At 30.9% G+C, this 20310-nt stretch overlaps 2 protein-coding genes across 2 annotated transcripts; both read left to right on the top strand.

Annotated features, from left to right (window-relative positions):
- The first annotated feature begins 10684 nt into the window (after positions 1–10684).
- Positions 10685–14389, top strand: LOC114720882 (probably inactive leucine-rich repeat receptor-like protein kinase At3g28040). The gene is made up of 2 exons (XM_028906602.1): positions 10685–12327; positions 12587–14389. The coding sequence occupies exons 1-2, from the start codon at positions 10853–10855 to the stop codon at positions 14055–14057; spliced, it is 2946 nt and encodes a 981-aa protein (XP_028762435.1). The 5' UTR covers positions 10685–10852; the 3' UTR covers positions 14058–14389.
- A 2119-nt stretch (positions 14390–16508) lies between these two features.
- Positions 16509–19270, top strand: LOC114720881 (DNA-directed RNA polymerases II, IV and V subunit 6A). Its single transcript, XM_028906601.1, has 6 exons — positions 16509–16642; positions 17006–17039; positions 17144–17316; positions 17405–17456; positions 18705–18772; positions 18887–19270. The coding sequence occupies exons 1-6, from the start codon at positions 16608–16610 to the stop codon at positions 18954–18956; spliced, it is 432 nt and encodes a 143-aa protein (XP_028762434.1). The 5' UTR covers positions 16509–16607; the 3' UTR covers positions 18957–19270.
- The last annotated feature ends 1040 nt before the right edge of the window (positions 19271–20310 follow it).

Genomic DNA, 20310 nt, shown 5'->3' with positions numbered 1-20310 from the left:
GTAAAAATTGATTAAAAAAATTTCAGACAATCCTACACAGAATCTAAAAAAATTTGACATCTATAAAAAGTAGGAGCATTATTCTAATCATGGTCAAGTCAATTACTCGAGTTTAATGAATAATTATTGAGCTTGCGTCTTTACGTGGTCCAATGATTCAGCTGCTTTCGCAGAAGAGAAAATGGGGGAAATGGCGCAAACAGAAAGGGAGAGTGGGCGGTGTTTTGTTTGATATGTTGGTTTGCTGTATTTGGCTGTGAGGTCGGCAGCTTCCTGAGGAAAAAGGGCATGCAAGGGAATGTGAGCCTCGTGAAGGCGATTTGGAACTTGTGAACAGTTTCTTTGCCAATCACGAGCACGCCATGTTGCCTTTGGCCCCACTTGGACCACCACATTATATTATAAATATAATATGCATCCGCATACATTATTTCTTGCATATTTTATTTTCTTCCTACAAGTACAGCTACTTAATTAGGATTGGACGAAGCGTTACATTCTAAGAAGTAAGGAAAAATCTTTTTAGTTTGATTAGTTTTTGATTTGGTAAAACCTGAGTAATGAGCCTTTAAAGCCTCACTCTCTAATTTTCCTTCAAATACCCCAACCTCTCAACAAAAATTCTTTCTTTGATAATATGATTTTTAAGTCCATCAAGTTTGCACAAATTTTGATTTTAGTACCTCATGTTTTAAATTTTGATATCTTACGAACATGAAATGCTGAAAATTTGAATTTTTTCAATTTTAATTCCTATATATATATTTTTTCATTCTATTGTAACTCAAAATTCAAAGTCGGAGTTCAGATGGGCCGCCGTCACTAGAGCTCCAACGGCCGGCATCTTTTTTTTTTTGAAATTTTTTTTAAGTCCAGTAATGTGATTAACAAGTTTTTTTTAACACTACTAACAAATTCAATATAGCAATTAACAACAAGTTTTCTAAGAAATTCAAAAGGTGGCGTATTACAAGTTCTGTAACACTATTAACAAGTTCAATATACCAATTAAAAACAAATTTTTCAGAATTCAAAAAGTAACATTTTTACAATTTCAGTAACGTAATTAACAAGCTCTATAATGTTATTAATAAGTTTGGTACAATAGTTAGTAATAGGTTTTCAAGAAAATTTAAAAAGAGGCATTTTTGCAGCTTCATAAATGTTATTAATAAGTTTAGTATAGCAGTTAACAACAGATTTTTCAAAAAATTCAAAAAATGATATTTTTACAATTTCAGTAACGCAATTCACAAGTCATATAACAATATTACAACTCTCATAGTGCTATTAACAAAATTTCTTAATAAAGGTTGATGCTTTTAATATCAGTTTCCAATAAAGGTTGCACAACAAATTTTTTTCATTTATTAGGCAGTTACTATGGTTATAAGATTTCTTAATATTATTACATGACTTATCATTAGAGTTATTAATGACGTTATAAGAGTTGTTAATGTCATTACATGACTTGTTAATTAGGTTACTTAAATGTAAAAATGTCGCTTTTTGAATTTTTCAAAAAACATGTTGTTAAATGTTATATTGAACTTGTTAATAGCATTACAGAACTTGTTAACCATGTTATTGAAATTGTAAAAATATCACTTTTTAAAATTCCTAAAAAACCTGTTGTTAACTGCTATAGCAAATATGTTAATAGCATTAAAGAACTTGTTAATCATATTATTGGACTTAAAAAAATCTCAAAAAAATAATTGCCAGCCACCAGAGTTGTCGGAACTTCGACTTTGCCAACACTCGAGCTTTGGCAATTAAACAGCCAGTGAAAGTGTTTGGTTTTTTTATAAAAAAAATAAAAGACAATAATGTTATTTTAGTAAATTTATAAATTCTAATTTGGTCAGCTACATCTAAATTGAAATTTCACTTATTTAGATGACCATTTGAAAATTTCATTATTTAATTAACATGTTTCTATCTTTTTTGCTTTTAAGGTAAAAGCATAAAGTATAAATATAGGGTTTTTTATTGCCAACAAAAATATAGGAACACAAGCATAAAGCATAAATATAGAATAAGTTTGTTTCTTTAGCCAAAAGTGTTCCACCCTTTATCTCTAAAAGTGAAATTTGAAGAATTTACGCTCAATCTTCAAAGATAACAAGACTTTTACATAATTTTCATGTTCTTCCTTGGAAGCTTATTTCTTATAATGCATTTTCTAATGTTCTAGGCAATAATTTATGTCTGGTTAAAAAAAAAAAAGGCGATAGTTTATGTTCCATTTGCTTTGATACTTGGTAAACCTTTTATGTTTTAATACACACACTCTCCAATCCTTAATATAATACTTACTTTGTAGTGCGACTTGTAATATATTTTCTAATTTTCTAGGCAATAATTTATGTCTGGTAAAAAAAGGGCAATAGTTTATGTTCCTTTTGCTTTGACACTTTGTAAACAGTTTATGTTTTAGGAAGAATTCTAATTAAATCCTGTTGAAATATCAAAATTCAAATTAAAGCCTACACTTTTAACAAATTCTTAATTAGGCCAACAGGTCTTATTAGGAATTTTTAAATGTTGTTAGAAGACTAAAATACCCATTTAAAGTAGCAAATTGGTAATTGGTCCAATCAATTTATGACTTAAATTCTTTTTTCTTGAGATGTTGCTAGATAAACTATTGGCTTCACGCATTCTTACTCCATATGTTATTAAAAGAGTAAAATGTATAATTTTTTTAACAAATTTATACTAAGAAGTTCATATTACTTCATCCATACCATGAAATGTTAAAAAATTGATTTAGATTTTTAATACAAACTCATATTAATTATTAGTAAGAATTTTAGCAATAAGATTATAAGATATAATATGATGAGAACATCTATATAACAGATATAACAAAGCACTTAAGAAAATGACAAATTTCATGCTGAAACATACTAATACATTAAGCTTCTAATATTTCAACTATAAGAAAAAAAATTCCTTTGAAAAATTATTAATCTAATGGTGTTGGAATCAAATAATTAAAGGATCTTATTCCCATTACCAAAAAAAGTCCTTGTTCCCATAAATTTCTTATCAATATATCAAATTTAGTATTAAATATCATATTATGCATTGTCAATTTTTTGCTCCTAGTATTTCCAAATTTTTTTTATGTAAAACATTTGGTATAAATAAATACTATATAATGTCAAGTTTTCATGGCTTAATTTTTTTCAAAATAATATTATTTTAAATTATAAAAGGATATTTTAGTCTTTTAATAATATTTAAAGATTCCCAATAAGGCTTATTGGCCTAATTAGAGATTTGTTAAAAGTGTAAACCTTAATTTGGATTTTGATATTTTAACTGGATTTAATCAGAATTCTCCCTATGTTTTAATATACATATGTATACACTCCTCCAGTTCTTAGTATAAGATCTACTTTATAATGTAAGCAGTATTATTTTGCCTCTTTTCTTCAAAAAATATTAATTTAATAATCTCATCTTGCCTTCCAGCCAAAAAAAAAAATCGAGTTGACCTGGGGAAAAAAATGAAATCGAACTTCAAGACTGCAACTTATGTACAAAAATGTAAAAAGTCGCGTTGGAAATCAAAAATTTTATAATTACATTTTTCGCACAAACCGTTGCAGAAAATTTTAGATTAACATGCACATTTGTCCAAGTTATTTTAGGATCTTTTATGGTACCTAATGCTTTTTTGAAAAAGATAAAAGATATTTGTATACCTTTAACTTTTTACTTAATGTTATTGGACATTCGAGAGTTTTTTAAGGTTTAATGTAACCATAAAAATCTCAAATTGCAGCAATTTCACCCCATCTGTTATTCAAGTTAGGTTTGACTATTTGTTGATTAAAAATGTTGAGTTGGCTGGTGTACGGATTATTCATGTCATTTTTGCTTTGGGTTAAAATGCAAATTCACTTTAGAAGTCTTCATTCAAGAATACTGGACATCTGGAAGTTTTTATAGGATTACTATCGCTTGAAAAATTTACAAATCATATTACTATCGCTTGAAAAATTTATAAGTCATAACGATTTTATCTCGACCGTTATCCAAGTTAAGTTTAACTGTTAATTGGCTAAATATACTGATATAATAGGTTCATGTGTCATCTGTCTCATTTTTTTTCAAAGTCAAATTTATAAATAAGGATAAAAATTTCAAAAAATGCATCCCACTTGTAAAAATTGGAGAAAAACAAAGAGGTGGAAGCATCTTATGTGGCGAAGAGAAAATAAAAGAGGTACCTGCCTATCTCGACATTGCTGGGCTATGGCCATGGAGGACTGTCGGCAGCCTTATCCTCGACAATCTCCTTCAGCGTGTTCTGCATCTAATAAGCAAATCTTCTTCTTTGTCACTCTTTAACGAACATGAGCTCCTCCTCTATCTACGCCTTCGTCATTGTTGTTCAATCTGCTAACTCAGTATATCGGTTAATTAATAATTAAACTTAACCTGAATAATAGACGGAAAAAATTGCTACAATTTGAAAATTTATTTAGCAATATTGAACAAGAAAAAAAAAACTTCCAAATACTCTCCCAAGTGAAAATTTTTGAAACAAATGTGCATCTTAATTTGAAAATTTTTAATATTTATGTCTATTGGGTGCAAAAGAATACGAGGTCTTTACAATGTATATATTTATTCATGTAGTTATATTTAAAAAAATAGTTATATTTTATTCCTTTCAAGTACAAGGCATTTTCAATTACGACAGACGAATTGAGAAAATAATCCAATTCTTTTTAATACATACTTTGTGAAAAAAATTTAATAAATACTCTAACAAAAAATATTTGTCTCGTCTTACTAATTTTGATAAAAATATTAATAATTCTTAAAACACTATAAAATGTCTTATACATTAAAACATAAAATTTTATAAAACAAGTGTTAAATGTAAAATCTATAAATTATTTTGTCAAAAAAGTAAAGTATGTAAAAAACATGAATTAAATGATTCATTATTGTGCGCTTCATAGCAAACATACGTATACAACCAACTTAGTGAGAAAATTTGGACTCATTTATGGTTTATGCGCTTCACTTCATTGAGAAATATGATTTATTTCTTGTATTCTAAAGAACATAAATATTTTTAAAAAAAATTAATGCAAAGTTTTCCAATTCCAATTTTTTAAATCAGTTTTTTATAATAAATTTTCAAAAGTTGACGATCTGTAAAAGGAAATAAAGTAAAAAATAAATTTGATGAAAATATTCTTTAAATTATTAGATAAAAGTAAAAATATTAAGAGTTGCTTTGATTATTAAAAATGATGCAAAGAAGCATTCCAATCTTAAGAGTAGGAGTATTCACAGGACAAGATGGGACTAAGATAACACTGGCTTTGTCTTGGGGATGGAATGGCTTTTCCATCCCCTCCCAATGTCATTTTGTCTATTTTTTTAATTTTCTTAAACTAGTAAGAGAAATTTTTTAAATTCTATTTATAAATAATATTATTAAATTTTTCTTATAAAATCTATATATTAGATAAGAGTAAAATTTAAAAATTCTTAAATTTTAAGATGAAATAAAAAAATTTATGATTTTTCTTAGTTTAATAAAATATATTAAAATTGACTTATAAATAGTATCTGAGAAATATTGCTAAACCACAGTATGCGTTGATCCTTTCATTGTCAAAATAAAAATAAAAATCAATATAAAGGATTTTTTATTAATCCCCTACTTGTTGATAGACAATGTTGTTAAAAAGAATTATATTCATTTAGGCCTAGCAACGTTTAACTCTAAAAATATTTTTATTAGAACGAATAAAATAATCCAAATAATAGTATTTTTAATACCGATTGTCATGAAAAAAAGACCATCTCGTAGTTGGAGTCGAACCAAACATTAAAAATGACAAGGGAATCAACTTTGAAACAGTCAAACCAAACATAAGGAATGAAAAGGTAATCAACTTTGAAGGAGTCCGACTAATTTAATTAATTAATTTACGTAAGTAGGTTAATTAAGCTCAGAAACATGCAGTAAGACAAAGGATTACTACTAATTATAAACATTTCTAACACCCTAAAATAAATCTGATTAAAAATAATGGGTAAAACTTGTCATTTTGCAGAGACATTACTTGGACGTATATATTGTTTTTTTTTAATAATTCAAAAAAATATTAGTAACTTATAATAAGGAATCTTGCAGCTTCCACACTGTTTATTAATGTTTATAGACTTGACTGTCTACAGCTCCATTGTGTGTGCTCGGGATAGAAGTTTTGTATAAATATAAAAAATTACATAAGTTATAAATAAAATTTGGTAATAATTTTGGTAGTTATAAATAAATAATTTTCAATTTTGGGATAATTTAATATAAAATTTACATGATATGGGTGATTAAATGTAAGGAAAAATTGGCTGTAAATCCCCATTCGTGAACTTATTAGGCGAATAGTACCTTTTTTTATTGTGAACATTTTTCATTAAGTAATCATGGTTTTAAGTGCAAGTTTGTCCTGAACTGAAATTTTTTTGGGTTCAATATTATTCCAAAAATTTAAAATTGTAGTATTTTTGTCCTCTAGCTACCATTAAAAATGATAACGGTTAATGTCAATATTTTATAATCAACATTAGTTTTTTAATGATAGGAGGTAAAATTACTATAATTTTAAACTTTCAAGATAAAGTTGAACTTAAAAAACTTTTGGTTACCCAACATCCATAAATGAAAACTTTCTGGATAAATCTTAACCCATTTATTATTACTTTTTTTTTTAACAGAAATTGTCATCATATTAATAGATGACTTTTTCCAATTCTGTGCGCATTCTTTCTGAGTTAATGATTTTATAAAACAAAATGTCTTCTATTGATCTAACATGATAATTTTTATTGGCAATATCTTACATGATAATTTTTGTTAAAATAATAGTAAGTTAATGATAAGAGGTTCACATATAATAATAATAATAAAAAGATTAGGAGGTTAATTTTAAACTTTAAAATATCGAGAGTTACATGCAACTACTGCAACGTTCAAGATGTTTTGTGTATTAGCATTAAAATATTATTACCATGAGTTATATATTAAAATGTCAGTAATGTTTCCTTAAGTAGAGAACCTATGTTCACATGTCATTTCTTGAAAAGAAATAAAGATTCTTTCTTAAAATACTCTCCCTCCTTTTGAATAATCATAAAAATCCAAAAGCCTCATCACAAGGAAACAGTAGAAGCAGACAAGATAACACTCTTATTGAAATAATTTAAGCTTATTAATTTCACTTGTCATAAAAATCCAACAGCTACAATTATAAATACTATGAAGCATAAATACTTATACCTCGTGTATGAACTCATGATACTATGTAACTGGCCAAAAACAAAATATGTATAGAGCAAGAGTATATGTATAGAGTAAGAGTACTTTCCAGTCTTAAGCATAAGATTTACGTAACTAATAATTTATATATACTACTTTTGGTCCTTAATATAAAAGGTAGTTTAATATTTAATTTGGTCTTAAATATAAGATCCCAATCTAATTTGTCTCTTATATTTATCTATTTTTTAAAGTTAATTCTTATAGTAGTTGTACATATCAAAAGTTTTATCAAATGGTAGTTTTAGCTAATACATATGACTAGCAATGATATTTTGTGAAAGACAATACTTATTTATTACAAATAACTAACTTATCTAATTTTCTTAATTTACTCAAATTAGTTAACTAGCTTTTATATTAAGGATCATAGGTAGTATTAAAATTTAATTTAATTAGTTAATTATAATAAATGTGTATTGGTTTTCTTAAAATATCATTTTTAATTATTATTCTCATTGACAGAAACTTCTTCAAGATATAAAATCAATATAAATAGTTTAAAGAAAAAATGTAGGGTTAATACAAGATTTGATTTTTATATTTTTTTTCTTATTTTGATTCTGATCTTTATAATTTTAAGCCATAGGTTTTTGGTCATTCAAGTTTTTTTCACTTAAAACATTAGTCTCTATGTTTTGATAAGAACATAAAGTATTTTGCCTTTTAAAGGATCAAAACATATGTGTTGAAACTATAAAAACAAAAACCAAAATGAAGGAGACCTATAAAAACAAAAAATTGTAATAACTAAAAAATTTATAAATTTAAAAGCTAAATGAACCGAATTCTTATATTTATGATTAATAAACTTCAATTAGATCCTACATTTAAAATAAGAAGATATATAACATGACGGATTATTTTTCTTTACAACTACATCATATTATCTCACCCAATTCAAATTAGAATGTTATCGAGTTTTAAGTTACAATAAATTTTCTCACACACACACACCAAGCTCAGATAACAGATCAAGATTTTTGCTAGAGTTTAGTACTTTCCACGCCATTTAACTAGCAGGAAATATATGCCTCCTCGTGTCAAATATATTGAAAAGAAAACATACATATATTATTGTGGAAATATGTTAATTAATTAATTCTAGCGTATTTTCGCAATTATATATATTAAAAAATATCTTTACCCCGTAAATTATATCAAAATACATTTTTTCCACATTTGCTCTTTTTAAATGGTTATTTTCTGTGTATAACAAAATTTGTTTTTCTTGATGTATCATATAATTTTTTTCAAATTTATTTGAATCTCAGATTTTAATGAAGAGTATAAATTAACATATTTAAATGGTCTTTGTTCTGTTTTTCATTTATCATTATTTGAAATTCGTAATTTTAAAGTATTATTAGCTTGAGTTATATATTAAAATAAAAATATTAAAAATCTCTAAAAGGTCCCAATTTGCCAGTTTGTTTTCTTTTACATAAGTAGAGAATCTATATTCACATGTTAATTCCCTGAAAAAAAATAAAGATTCTTCCCGAAAATAATCTCGCTCTTTTTGAATAATCATAAAAGTACAAAAAAGCCTCATCACAAGGAAACAGTATCATAAGCAGACAAGAAAGCACACACTTATTAAAATAATGTAAGCTTACTAATTTCACTTGTCATCATTTAACAACAGTTATAAATATTGGTACCTCGTGTATGAACTTATAATACGATGTAGCTGGCCAAAAACTACATGCACACATCCTATGTATGATACTTTTTTCTGTTTTTAAATGTGGGATCTAGATAGTTTATAGATATTAAAAAAAGTAGCTAACTTAGTTAATTATTTAATTATAAGAAATATATGTTGATTTTCTTAAAATATATTTTTTAATAATTTTTTCCATTGATAGAAACTTCTTTAATATATAATATAATTGATAAGAATAGTTTAAGAAAAAATTATAAATCTAAAAGATAAAATCAATTGTGTTTTTACGTTTAAAATCAACAAATTCATATATTAGCTTCTATATTTAAGATGATAATGAATTATTATCATCCAATCCAAATTAGAATATGTGACTGGGTTTTAAATTACAATACAGTTTCTCTCGTGTGTGTACTACCTCTGACTTTTAATATAAGAACTAATTAACTAATTTGAGTAGATTAAAAAAATTAGTTAGGTTAGTTATTTGTAATAATTATGTGTCATCTCACCTAAAATATCATTGCTAATTAAGTGTCATTAAATTAAACATTTAATATGTGTAATTAATACAAGAACCACCTTAAAAAAATAGATATAAGAGACAAAATATATTAGGGTTTTATATTTAGAAGTAAATTAAAAGTAAAACTTCTTTTTTATACAAAACACTCATTGACAAAGCTCGCATCAATACTTTTGGGAGAGAGTCTAGTACTTTTACTCTCCATTTGGCTAGTGAGCAATATAAAACCGCCCCCGGCTCCACCCCCCGGGGGAGTCAGGTATATAAAAAACGAATGTCTATTTTACATATATTAAAATTATTTTTACTCATTATTAAGTTTTATCATATCACATTTATTTTTTGACATTTGCTCTTTTCAAATGGTTATTTTCATCTTTAGAACAAATTTTGTTTTTCTTAATGTACTCCTCCGGTCCTAATTATAAGACCCAATTGACTTATTTGATGAGATTAAGGAAGTAAGTTAAGTTGGTTATTTATAATAAATAAGTGTTGTCATTTCTAAAATATCCTTGCTAATTAAGTATATTGGCTAAAACTATCATTATTAGAAGGATTATCTTGGAAAAAAATGTATAAATATAAGAGACAAAATGGATTGGGTCTTATAATTAGGACCAAATAAAAAGTCAAATTGGGTCTTATAATAAGGACCGGAGGAGTATCATGTAATTTTTTTGTATTTATTTTAATATGAAATTTAAATGAAGAGTAAAAATTAAAAAATTTAGTTAATAAACTAGAAAAATTAGAAAAGTGTTTTAAATTTTGAACCAAACAAAAACTCTCATTTAAATGCCTTATAATTGAGATTGGAGGGAGTGTGTGTGTGTGTGTGTGTGTGTATATATATATATATATATATATTGATTAATGCTAAAATCGCCATATCTATTAGTATTTTATGCAAGGGTCAAATACATGCATGAATTTATCAGGGAAAACGAAGGAACGAAGAAGAAAAGATTAGAGACACGACAAAGCTGGCGTTTGTAGGTTATCGTAGTGATGCGGTGGAATTTTGTCAGTTGCTGAGCCGTGTTTGTTGGTCCAAAATTTCTTGTTCACGGACTTCATTTCCATCTCCATATCTTTATGATTCTCTAATCTCTCACCACTTTCGTTAATATTCCTCTCTCTCGCCCCACATGAAGACATATCTTTTTCACAGCTTACACTGATAGATTTTTCATCAAAGTTTTCCCTTTACCATGCTTTCCCGGAAAATCCCGTTTTGTTAAGTACCAGGGATAGTCAAGTCTGAAAGAGGAGGAGGAGAAGGAAGAAGAAGAAGAGGATGATCAGATTTCAGTTTCTCCGTTCACAGTTATGTCTGCTAGTTTCAGTTTCTTGTATTCTTGCTTGTTTGGGAGACAATGACATAGCTGCACAATTGAACGATGATGTTCTTGGTCTGATAGTGTTTAAATCTGACCTTCATGACCCTTCTGCTCATCTTGCTTCATGGAATGAAGATGATGTGAGTGCTTGCTCGTGGCGGTTCGTGCAGTGTAATCAGGCGACCGGAAGAGTTTCTGAGGTCTCACTTGATGGATTAGGCTTATCTGGGAAAATAGGAAGAGGTCTTGAGAGGTTGCAGCATCTTAAGGTATTGTCAATGTCTCATAACAACATAACTGGGAGTATTAGTCCATCACTTGCTCTTTCAAGCACTCTTCAAAGCCTAAACCTTAGCCACAACAGCTTATCTGGTTCTATTCCCAGTTCTTTTGTGAATATGGCTTCAATGAAGTCTCTTGATCTATCAGAGAATTCATTCTCAGGACAAATCCCAGAAAGCTTGTTTCAGAACTGTTTTTCCCTTCATCGTCTTTCTCTGGCTAGGAACATGTTTGAAGGATCAATTCCCAGCTCAATCTCAAGATGTTCTTTATTGAACAGCCTTGATCTTTCAAAAAATCGGTTCAGTGGCAGTGTGGACTTCAATGGGCTTTGGTCTTTGACAAGGCTTAGGACTCTGGATCTGTCAAATAATGCCTTATCTGGAAATTTGCCTCCTGGAATATCAGCCATACATAACTTGAAAGAGATGCTGCTAGAGAGTAATCACTTCTCAGGATCATTACCTTCTGATATTGGACTGTGCTTGCATTTGAATAGGTTGGATTTTAGTGATAATCTGTTCAACGAGGCACTTCCAGAGTCACTTGGGAGACTTAATTTTTTGAACTTTTTCAAGGCATCAAATAATTTGTTAACCAGTGAAATCCCTCAGTGGATTGGTAATATGGCAAGTCTGGAATACCTTGATCTCTCAGGCAATCAGTTCTTCGGAACCATCCCAGATTCAATCGGCGATTTGAGATCACTGAGATATCTCAGTCTCTCAAATAACAATCTTATGGGAAACATCCCATCATCATTGGTTTCATGTACTGAGTTATCATCCATTCATCTCAGAGGTAATGGGTTCAACGGTAGCACACCGGAGGGACTGTTTGGCCTGCAATCATTAGAGGAAATAGACCTGTCTCATAATGGGCTGAAGGGTGAAATCCCTGAAGAAATGATTCATGCTTCTAAACTAAAATATTTGAATCTATCTTGGAATGATTTTCACTCCCGAATGCCCCCAGAGTTGGGTATGCTTCAGAATCTGACAGTTTTAGATCTTCAGAGCAATTCACTATATGGTTCTATTCCAGAGGATTTATGTGATTCAGGCAATTTGGCTATTCTTCAACTGGATGGAAACTCATTAGATGGTGCCATCCCAGATGAGATTGGAAATTGCACATCTCTTTACTTGCTGTAAGTTTCCCATTTCTCAAGTACTGAGAGTTTTGTTGTGAACTAACAAGTTTGTTCTTTAAACATAACATGAACATCAGTTTGTAGTCTGCAGTACATTTTTTCGTGTTGGAAGGAACTTAATGCGTAGCTAAGATCATTAAAAGTGCAGTTAGAATAACATGTTAAATACATCCCAACACTGTAATGCAATAACTGGTTTAGTGAGAAAATACCGTGTATTCAACTAAGTTCCACTTTGATTCTTAAAACTTTGCAGGAGCTTGTGTCACAATAATTTGAGTGGTTCAATTCCCAAGTCCATGTCAAAGCTTAAAGAGCTCAAAGTTCTGAAATTGGAATTCAATGAACTGAGTGGAGAGATACCACAGGAGCTTGGAATGCTGCAGAATCTTCTTGCTGTGAATATATCATACAACAGACTCACAGGCAGGCTTCCTAGTGGTAGCATATTTCAAAACTTAGATAAAAGTTCCCTAGAAGGAAACTTGGGTCTTTGTTCACCCTTACTGAAAGGGCCATGTAAGATGAATGTGCCAAAGCCACTGGTTCTTGACCCAAATGCCTATAACAACCAAATGGGTAGGCCAAGAAATGAATCATCCACAAGTACGCCGGGCATCATCCATCGCCACCGGTTCTTGAGTGTTTCTGTTATTATTGCTATTTCTGCAGCATTTTTGATCATATTGGGTGTCATTGCTATAAGCCTTTTGAATGTTTCTGTAAGGAGAAGACTGGATAATGCTTTGGAAAGCATGTGTTCAACCTCTTCAAGATCAGGAACTCCACCCACAGGAAAGCTCATTCTGTTCGATTCAGGCCGGTCCTCACTTGATTCAATCAGCAGCCCAGAAAACTTGCTGAACAAAGCATCCGAGCTGGGAGATGGAGTGTTTGGAACAGTTTACAAGGTTCCTTTGGGATCACAAGGTAGGATGGTGGCAATCAAGAGGCTTGTGACTTCAAACATAGTCCAATACCCAGAAGACTTTGATAGGGAAGTAAGAATCTTAGGGAAAGCAAGGCACCCTAATTTAATAGCATTGAAAGGATACTATTGGACTCCTCAACTGCAACTCTTGGTCACAGAATATGCACCAAATGGTAGCTTGCAAGCCAAGCTACACGACCGGCTTCCTTCATCTCCACCTCTTTCGTGGCCCAACAGGTTCAAAATTTTGCTTGGAACAGCAAAAGGCCTTGCTCACTTACACCATTCATTCCGGCCCCCAATCATTCACTACGACTTGAAGCCGAGCAACATTTTACTTGACGAGAACTGCAATCCAAAGATCTCAGATTTTGGGTTGGCCCGGCTTTTGACAAAGCTAGACAGGCATGTGATGAGCAATAGGTTTCAGAGTGCATTAGGATATGTAGCACCAGAATTGGCATGCCAGAGCTTGAGGGTGAATGAGAAGTGTGATATCTATGGCTTTGGGGTGATGATTCTTGAGGTTGTGACAGGAAGGAGACCGGTTGAATACGGAGAAGACAATGTTGTGATACTGAATGACCATGTCAGAGTGATGCTTGAGGAAGGAAATGTGTTGGAATGTGTGGATCCAAGCATGAGTGAGTATCCTGAAGACGAGGTTCTCCCGGTTCTGAAGCTTGCATTGGTATGCACTTCACAGATACCTTCAAGCAGGCCTTCCATGGCAGAAGTAGTTCAAATTCTGCAGGTTATCAAAACTCCTGTTCCTCACAGGATGGAAATGTTTTAGTAAATCTGAATTCTCTCAAGTAACTATACAGTCTCAAAAGAGAAAATGAAGATAAGGCTTTGATGGGATATCTTGGAAAACACCTTTTTGTACTGTGTCAGACTTAGATTCCTCTTCATGCGGGGGATATCTTGTAACTTTGCTTCCTCAAGTACAGAATAATCTTCATTACTGTTCAGACTGCTTTCTTTCTGTTTGCTTTTGTCGCTTTCCTCACAGTTTGGTTTGAGAACATTTGAGGATCTGATTTTACCTTTGGCTGTATCAGATTATTGTCTTGTTAATTATATGTAATTGAATTTTACTTTCTTTAGTGTGTTCAACTTAAAGCAAATTAGTGTTCATAGCTTAAAATTTAACTTAGCGATTGTAAACCCAAAATTTAAAATTTTTTTTTCAAATTTGTTTACTTATCCATTGCATTAATGCTTTGTATGGCTTTACAAGGAGCAAAAACGCCCTTGTGGTCCTTAACCGTTAATTTTATAAAATGTCTTTTCACATCATTATTTTATTAACAAAAAAGTTAGTATAATTTTTTGTCCCTTATATTTATTTTATTTTGGTTTGGTTCTTCAAGTTTTTTTTTTCTAAAACATTATTCCTATGATTTTAAAAAAAACTTGAATATTTTATTCCTTGAGAGATCAAAACCTCTAGTTTGAAAGTTGAAGAACGAAAATCAAAATAAGAGTAAATTTGAGGGATCAAAGACTATCTTAACCCTAACAAAAATTATGAAAGTGCAATTTAGAATGATAACCAAAAAAATTCTCCAATGATAATTTTTTCAATCCGATTTTTTATTTTCTAAAATTAAAATTAAATATTAGTATTAAAAAAATTTGGCATTTAAATTAACAATATTATTATTTTTGTTAATGAGACTAATGATTTAGGGTTAGAGAACTAAAAAAATTTATAAAATTAAAAAAAAACTTAAATTTTGTGAAAAATTGGAAGACCAAAAATGCGTTAGGGATATTAATCCAAATTTTTTATTTCGATTTTTATAATTGATAGTTATGTATTCAGAAAATTAGTCTTTGTCGCTGATGAAGTGCACTCCTTGTCGGAGCTTTTTAACTCAATTGACATTTAACTCGTTTTTTAAATCTTATGTAGGTCTAAGGTTGCATACTCAATCCCACATGGGTATGATAGGAAAAAAAAATGAAGCCTACTCCTTATATTAAAAAATAGAAAATATAAAAATATTATTTCATAAAATATGGATGGTTCACAATTAAACCTAGATTAACATGGCCATAGGATCTAATTTAATGTTTATATTAACAAATACTTCTCCGATCCTTAATATAAAATCCATTTAACTAATTTGATTAGATTAAGGAAATTAGGTAAGTTAGTTAATTATAAGAAATGTGATATGTTTTTTTCTAAAATACCATAATCATCTTTCTTAATAGTCCATCTTTCTCTTGTACTTGATTATGGTTAAGGGAGTATTCACATGGGTAATTTAGAGAAACTTGATAAATATAAGAAATGGGTCTTATATTTAGGACTAAAATTAACTCAACAATTGAGTCCTATATTAAGGACCAGAGGAGTATTGACTAATATGAAAATTTTTAAGAATCAACCTATAATATTGGTTAACAAGATAGGTGATCATTTTTTTTACAATGGTCAAACAGCTACTTTTCAAAGGTTACAATAATTTTTCTTGACGCCGGCTATATGTATAGGGTGATATCATTATCGTTTATCAACAACTAAACTCTTCAAACATATCATTTACTAAAAAGACTATTTTGCCCAATTTTTCTCATTAGCAACTTCATGGTCTTGTTCGGCTATTTTAGGTTATCTTTTTTATAACTTTTTCTTTGAATAGATGCCACACTAATTATGACATGTACTCAGTCCAACTGACATTCTAGATAGCAGTTAAGTTGTTAACCCAACTCCCAGTTATCTAAGACAAGAAGCCCAAACATGACATATGTCTATTGGAAAGTAGAAAGCCCAGTGCAAGATCTAATTTAAGGATGAAGTATGGGCAAATGAACCTGCAATAGAAGAATAAATCCAATTTGATGTAAAAAGAGTGGGTCAGTGTGAAACTGAAGACTCGTAATAGGCTTGAAGTTGGCATGTTCTCTCTCTCTGTTAAGAGAGATATTCATATTTAGTATCTGATAGTGTTTTGAATTAGAGTTCTTATTGATGAAGATTGCGTGGGGTTGAATTTCCCTCTTATTCTTGCCAATGGAAAAAGAATCCCCCCCTTATTAGTTAGTGGCTGGCTGGGCTTTGCCTCTCTTTTGTGCCCAACACAAGGGTGATCATTCTTTGTTCAGAGCCCAACCCATGATGTTGGTTTAAAAAAACATAAATAAATAGCCCAACCCATCACACCTCACATGTAAATAAATATTTTATATTGATATATGTATACAGGTGTGCGTACGCTTTTGCTGTTTCGGCGAGGTCGGAAAAAACTTTGGGCAGTTGATACTTCGAAGCCTCCCGTGAGGGTTTAGGGGACGCGCCGGAGGCAGGGGGGACCGTTGGTAATACACAATGGCAGACGACGACTACAATGACATGGATATGGGGTTCTCTTTCTTCATCCTCTATTACACACAAACATATGAATAAAACTAGGGTTTTTTATTTCCCATTCAGTTTATACAAGTGGAAAACTTTTCTACGAATTAAGCAACTCACAATACATTATTTTAGTTGAAATTGATATTTTTTTGCTAACCTTGATATCTTAATTTTTCGGTTTTGCAAAGATTGAAACTTTTTCCGACTCTCCTCCGATTTGGTTTACCTGCGTTCTGTAATAACTATATGCCCTTTGGTTATGTAAATTCACATTATGCTTATGCAGTGTCAACTATACACGTTTTAGAGCTATGTTTTGTAGTCTTTCATTATTGAACGGGTCTCATTGAGGGTGAATGTTGATGCAGATATGAAGATGAACCTCCAGAGCCTGAGATTGAAGTAGGCTTTCTTTTTCTCTTACCTTAGTCTCTCTCATAAATCTTATGGAAGCTTTTATTGAGTGCTTTCCTATTGAACTCACTGGTTTATTGGATGGTGGACAGGAAGGTGTAGAGGAGGATGTGGAAAACAATAACAATGATGACGTGACTGGAGAACCACTTGAAACTGAAGATAAGGAAGAACAAGAAGCTGCAGAAAGGCCTAGGAAGACGTCCAAATATATGACAAAATATGAGCGTGCCCGGATATTGGGTACCCGTGCTCTGCAAATCAGGTTCTTTTTTGAACTTTATTGAATCAATATTCTGTTAATCATATCTTTGTGCATGTATTTATGTCATGTTTTCCGCTTGCTTGACTAGTATGAATGCACCTGTCATGGTGGAGTTGGAGGGGGAGACTGACCCTTTGGAGGTAATACTAAATGCTATCTTTTAATGAGTTATTACTTTTGTGCATTCTTATACATGCACACTTTTGTTTCAATGTTAATGCATTTCAGCATGCCTTGAACATTAAATGTTAGCGTTCTCTCATCATTTTTCATTCAGTTAGTCCTTGATACCCAGGGAGGTTAGATATCATTTTCCCCGCAATGGAGCTGGGTAATTTGATATGTGTACTTCTGATGTGGGGAATATTGTTATTGTTCATATGTATGTTCTACTTGTTCTGTACTTTGAACAAATTGAATGAATATATATTTAAAGCGTGGGATCGTCTTTCATGGTCCCTTTACATTTTTTTTAAATATTATGAAAAATAATGTGGGAAGATCAGTTTTCTTCATTCACAGGTTTATCTTACATTCGGTCTTGGTTAACAGTAGTCCTTGCTTATACTGTGTATTTTATTACTGATTGTTAAAAGTTTCATGGCCATTGTTCACCTCCTACTTGCTTTATAAAGAATAGGTTCAGGTCTTTCCGTCTTTGAACGTCCAAGTTCAAAGTCTGAAATAGTTAGCTGTTCACTTCGACAATTTCTGTCACTTGCATTTCAGATTTCTATTACATGATGTTGCATGAATCTTATTTTCCGTTTGAGATGGTATTATCTAGTTAAACCTTGAATAAAGAATCAGTCTCTTGGATGAGCAGTGTAACATATTAACGTGAAATCTAACTGAATGTTTAAGTTTCTTTAGCTTGATTGAATGATATGCCTTCGCATTCCATCTTGGCACTATAAAACGTACCATGTCAGTTTTTGAATCGTAAAAATTTATGAGAATTTGGTCTTGTACACCCCTCAATTGTATGGATTGGCTCTGAAGTTTGATAGCTTGCTACTATCAAAGGTAAATTGTTGTTTGATTCCTGCTTCTATATTTGGGCTGAACAACATGCTTTGTATTGTTCTGTCGGTTTTCAATGGTAAAAATTCATCTGAATCTTGTCTGGTACACCCTTCAGTTTTCAGGATTGACTCTGGAATTCAATGATATTTCTTCAGTTTTAATATACATTTTATTTGGGGTCGATGGGATGCTTGTTAAAACTGAAGAAATATCATTGAATTCCAGAGTCAATCCTGTATTTCTATTGACATTTTTTGATCTCTCTCTCTCTCTCTTCTTCTTTTTTTTTTTTTTTAGTGCAATAGCTTGCTTTTCATTTCAGAACTACTAAAGATCAAATGTATTTTCTCCAAACTGTTTAGATTGCTTTGAAGGAGCTTAGAGAGCGGAAGATTCCATTTACCATCCGCCGTTACTTGCCTGATGGAAGGTAGGTACCATGTGATATGGAAGTTAGGGCTTTCTCTGGTCTGAGAAAAGGCAGAAAGAGATTGAAGCTATCCCTTTATGCCAATCTTATGTGTTTTGTTTGTGAAATTGTCAGCTATGAAGATTGGGGAGTTGATGAACTGATTGTGGAAGACTCCTGGAAGAAGCAAGTGGGTGGTGACTGATTTGCTCTCTGATCTAGCAAAATGAGGCGTGTGGAGTAAAGGAAACTAAGAACACACAGACATTTGAAAAATATCTCTTTTATATTGTCTTCTGATCACATTGGATCTGTGTGTCTTGTTGCCAAACTATGACCATACTAGAAACTTTGTTTATTGTGCTGTTATAATCACTGGCTTTGTCTATGTGTCATTGTTGTTTAAGCTTCCCATTTTAGCAACCCACTAGCCCATGGAGTTTGAGAACATGACTCGTGAATAGTGTGACTTGTTAGAGTTTTGATATTATATATATAATTAGATTTTGTTGGGATCTCTGTTGAATGTGCCATTGTGTATAGATTCGGCTTGTTTTACTTCTACTGGAGCTGAAATGGACTTTTTGAGCTTGGAGAGTTGTGAGTATGTGTTTGTGTGTGATGTTTTTTGAGCATCAATGTGTTGAGCATATAGCCTCTGGCATCTTGACTTTAGGCATTAGAATCAGATTTATCCAAATAATGCTTCTTGAAGATTCCTCTCCCACCATGCCATAAATTTGTTCACCAATAGCATCCCAAAGAGGATGGATGCCAGAGGCTAAGGAAAAACATTAATTATCAATGTTTCCTAACATAGCTCAAAGTTTCATCAAATAATTGAGGGCTAAAAGGGCTAAATAAATCTGCAAATTGGGAGGTACTATGAGCTATTACCTTTAGCCTTTAATACAAGAGAGTTGGTTAGGGATTGGATTTGGTTTTAAATATTAAATTTATGATTTTTTTTTCAAATGTTTTTATTGATTGTAAAGGTTTTCGCTAAGGGTTGTTTCAATATATATGATCAGAATGGGTAATTTAGGATAGCTAATGCACATTTGCTATAAATAATTAATTTAGTTAATTTTCTTAGTATTTTTAAATTATTAATCTAAACTCTTACATTAAAGAACGGAAATATTATGTCTTCTTTTTATGTTTACCATTCTCTGTTGTTGTATCCCAATCATTTCAGCATGATGAACTTTTTCTTCTGTTAGACTCGGTAATTTGCCCATCATTTTTTTTTTTATCAAGAAGGATTTTATTATATTTCATCTCTATTGCTTTGCAACCTTCGCACCAAATCCTTGATGTTCCCAGTATCTTATTGTCACCTTCACATTCTTTTGGTAAATCTGGATGTTTGTCATAAAAGCATCCAATCTGAAACATGTTGGGGTTGACATTACTGTGGCAGCAATTACCATTTCAAAAGATGATAAAGTCCAACAAGCTCTGCACGGAAATCCTGCAACTTTGGAGGCGTGTCTTCGGAATCAATGTTACTGACTGTCTGTTACTTGTTAGAAAGGCATTATGCATATTTTATAATA

Source organism: Neltuma alba, unplaced genomic scaffold (genome assembly GCF_004799145.2).
Source record: "Neltuma alba isolate B1F8T4 unplaced genomic scaffold, ASM479914v2 tig00012004_pilon, whole genome shotgun sequence".
NCBI classification, from domain to species: Eukaryota; Viridiplantae; Streptophyta; class Magnoliopsida; order Fabales; family Fabaceae; genus Neltuma; species Neltuma alba.
Note: the sequence above shows the minus strand (reverse complement) of the source record. Positions and strands in the feature narration are given on the sequence as shown.

What these genes read in the sequence shown, in the direction of transcription:
- LOC114720881 (XM_028906601.1), top strand. Translation starts at nt 16,608, where the DNA reads ATGGCAGACGACGACTACAATGACATGGATATGGG. An exon ending in TACAATGACATGGATATGGG is followed by an intron (nt 16,643 to 17,005) that starts GTTCTCTTTCTT and finishes ATGTTGATGCAG; the next exon opens with ATATGAAGATGAACCTCCAG. An exon ending in GGGAGACTGACCCTTTGGAG is followed by an intron (nt 17,457 to 18,704) that starts GTAATACTAAAT and finishes CAAACTGTTTAG; the next exon opens with ATTGCTTTGAAGGAGCTTAG.
- LOC114720882 (XM_028906602.1), top strand. Translation starts at nt 10,853, where the DNA reads ATGATCAGATTTCAGTTTCTCCGTTCACAGTTATGTCTGCTAGTTTCA. An exon ending in TGCACATCTCTTTACTTGCT is followed by an intron (nt 12,328 to 12,586) that starts GTAAGTTTCCCA and finishes AAAACTTTGCAG; the next exon opens with GAGCTTGTGTCACAATAATT.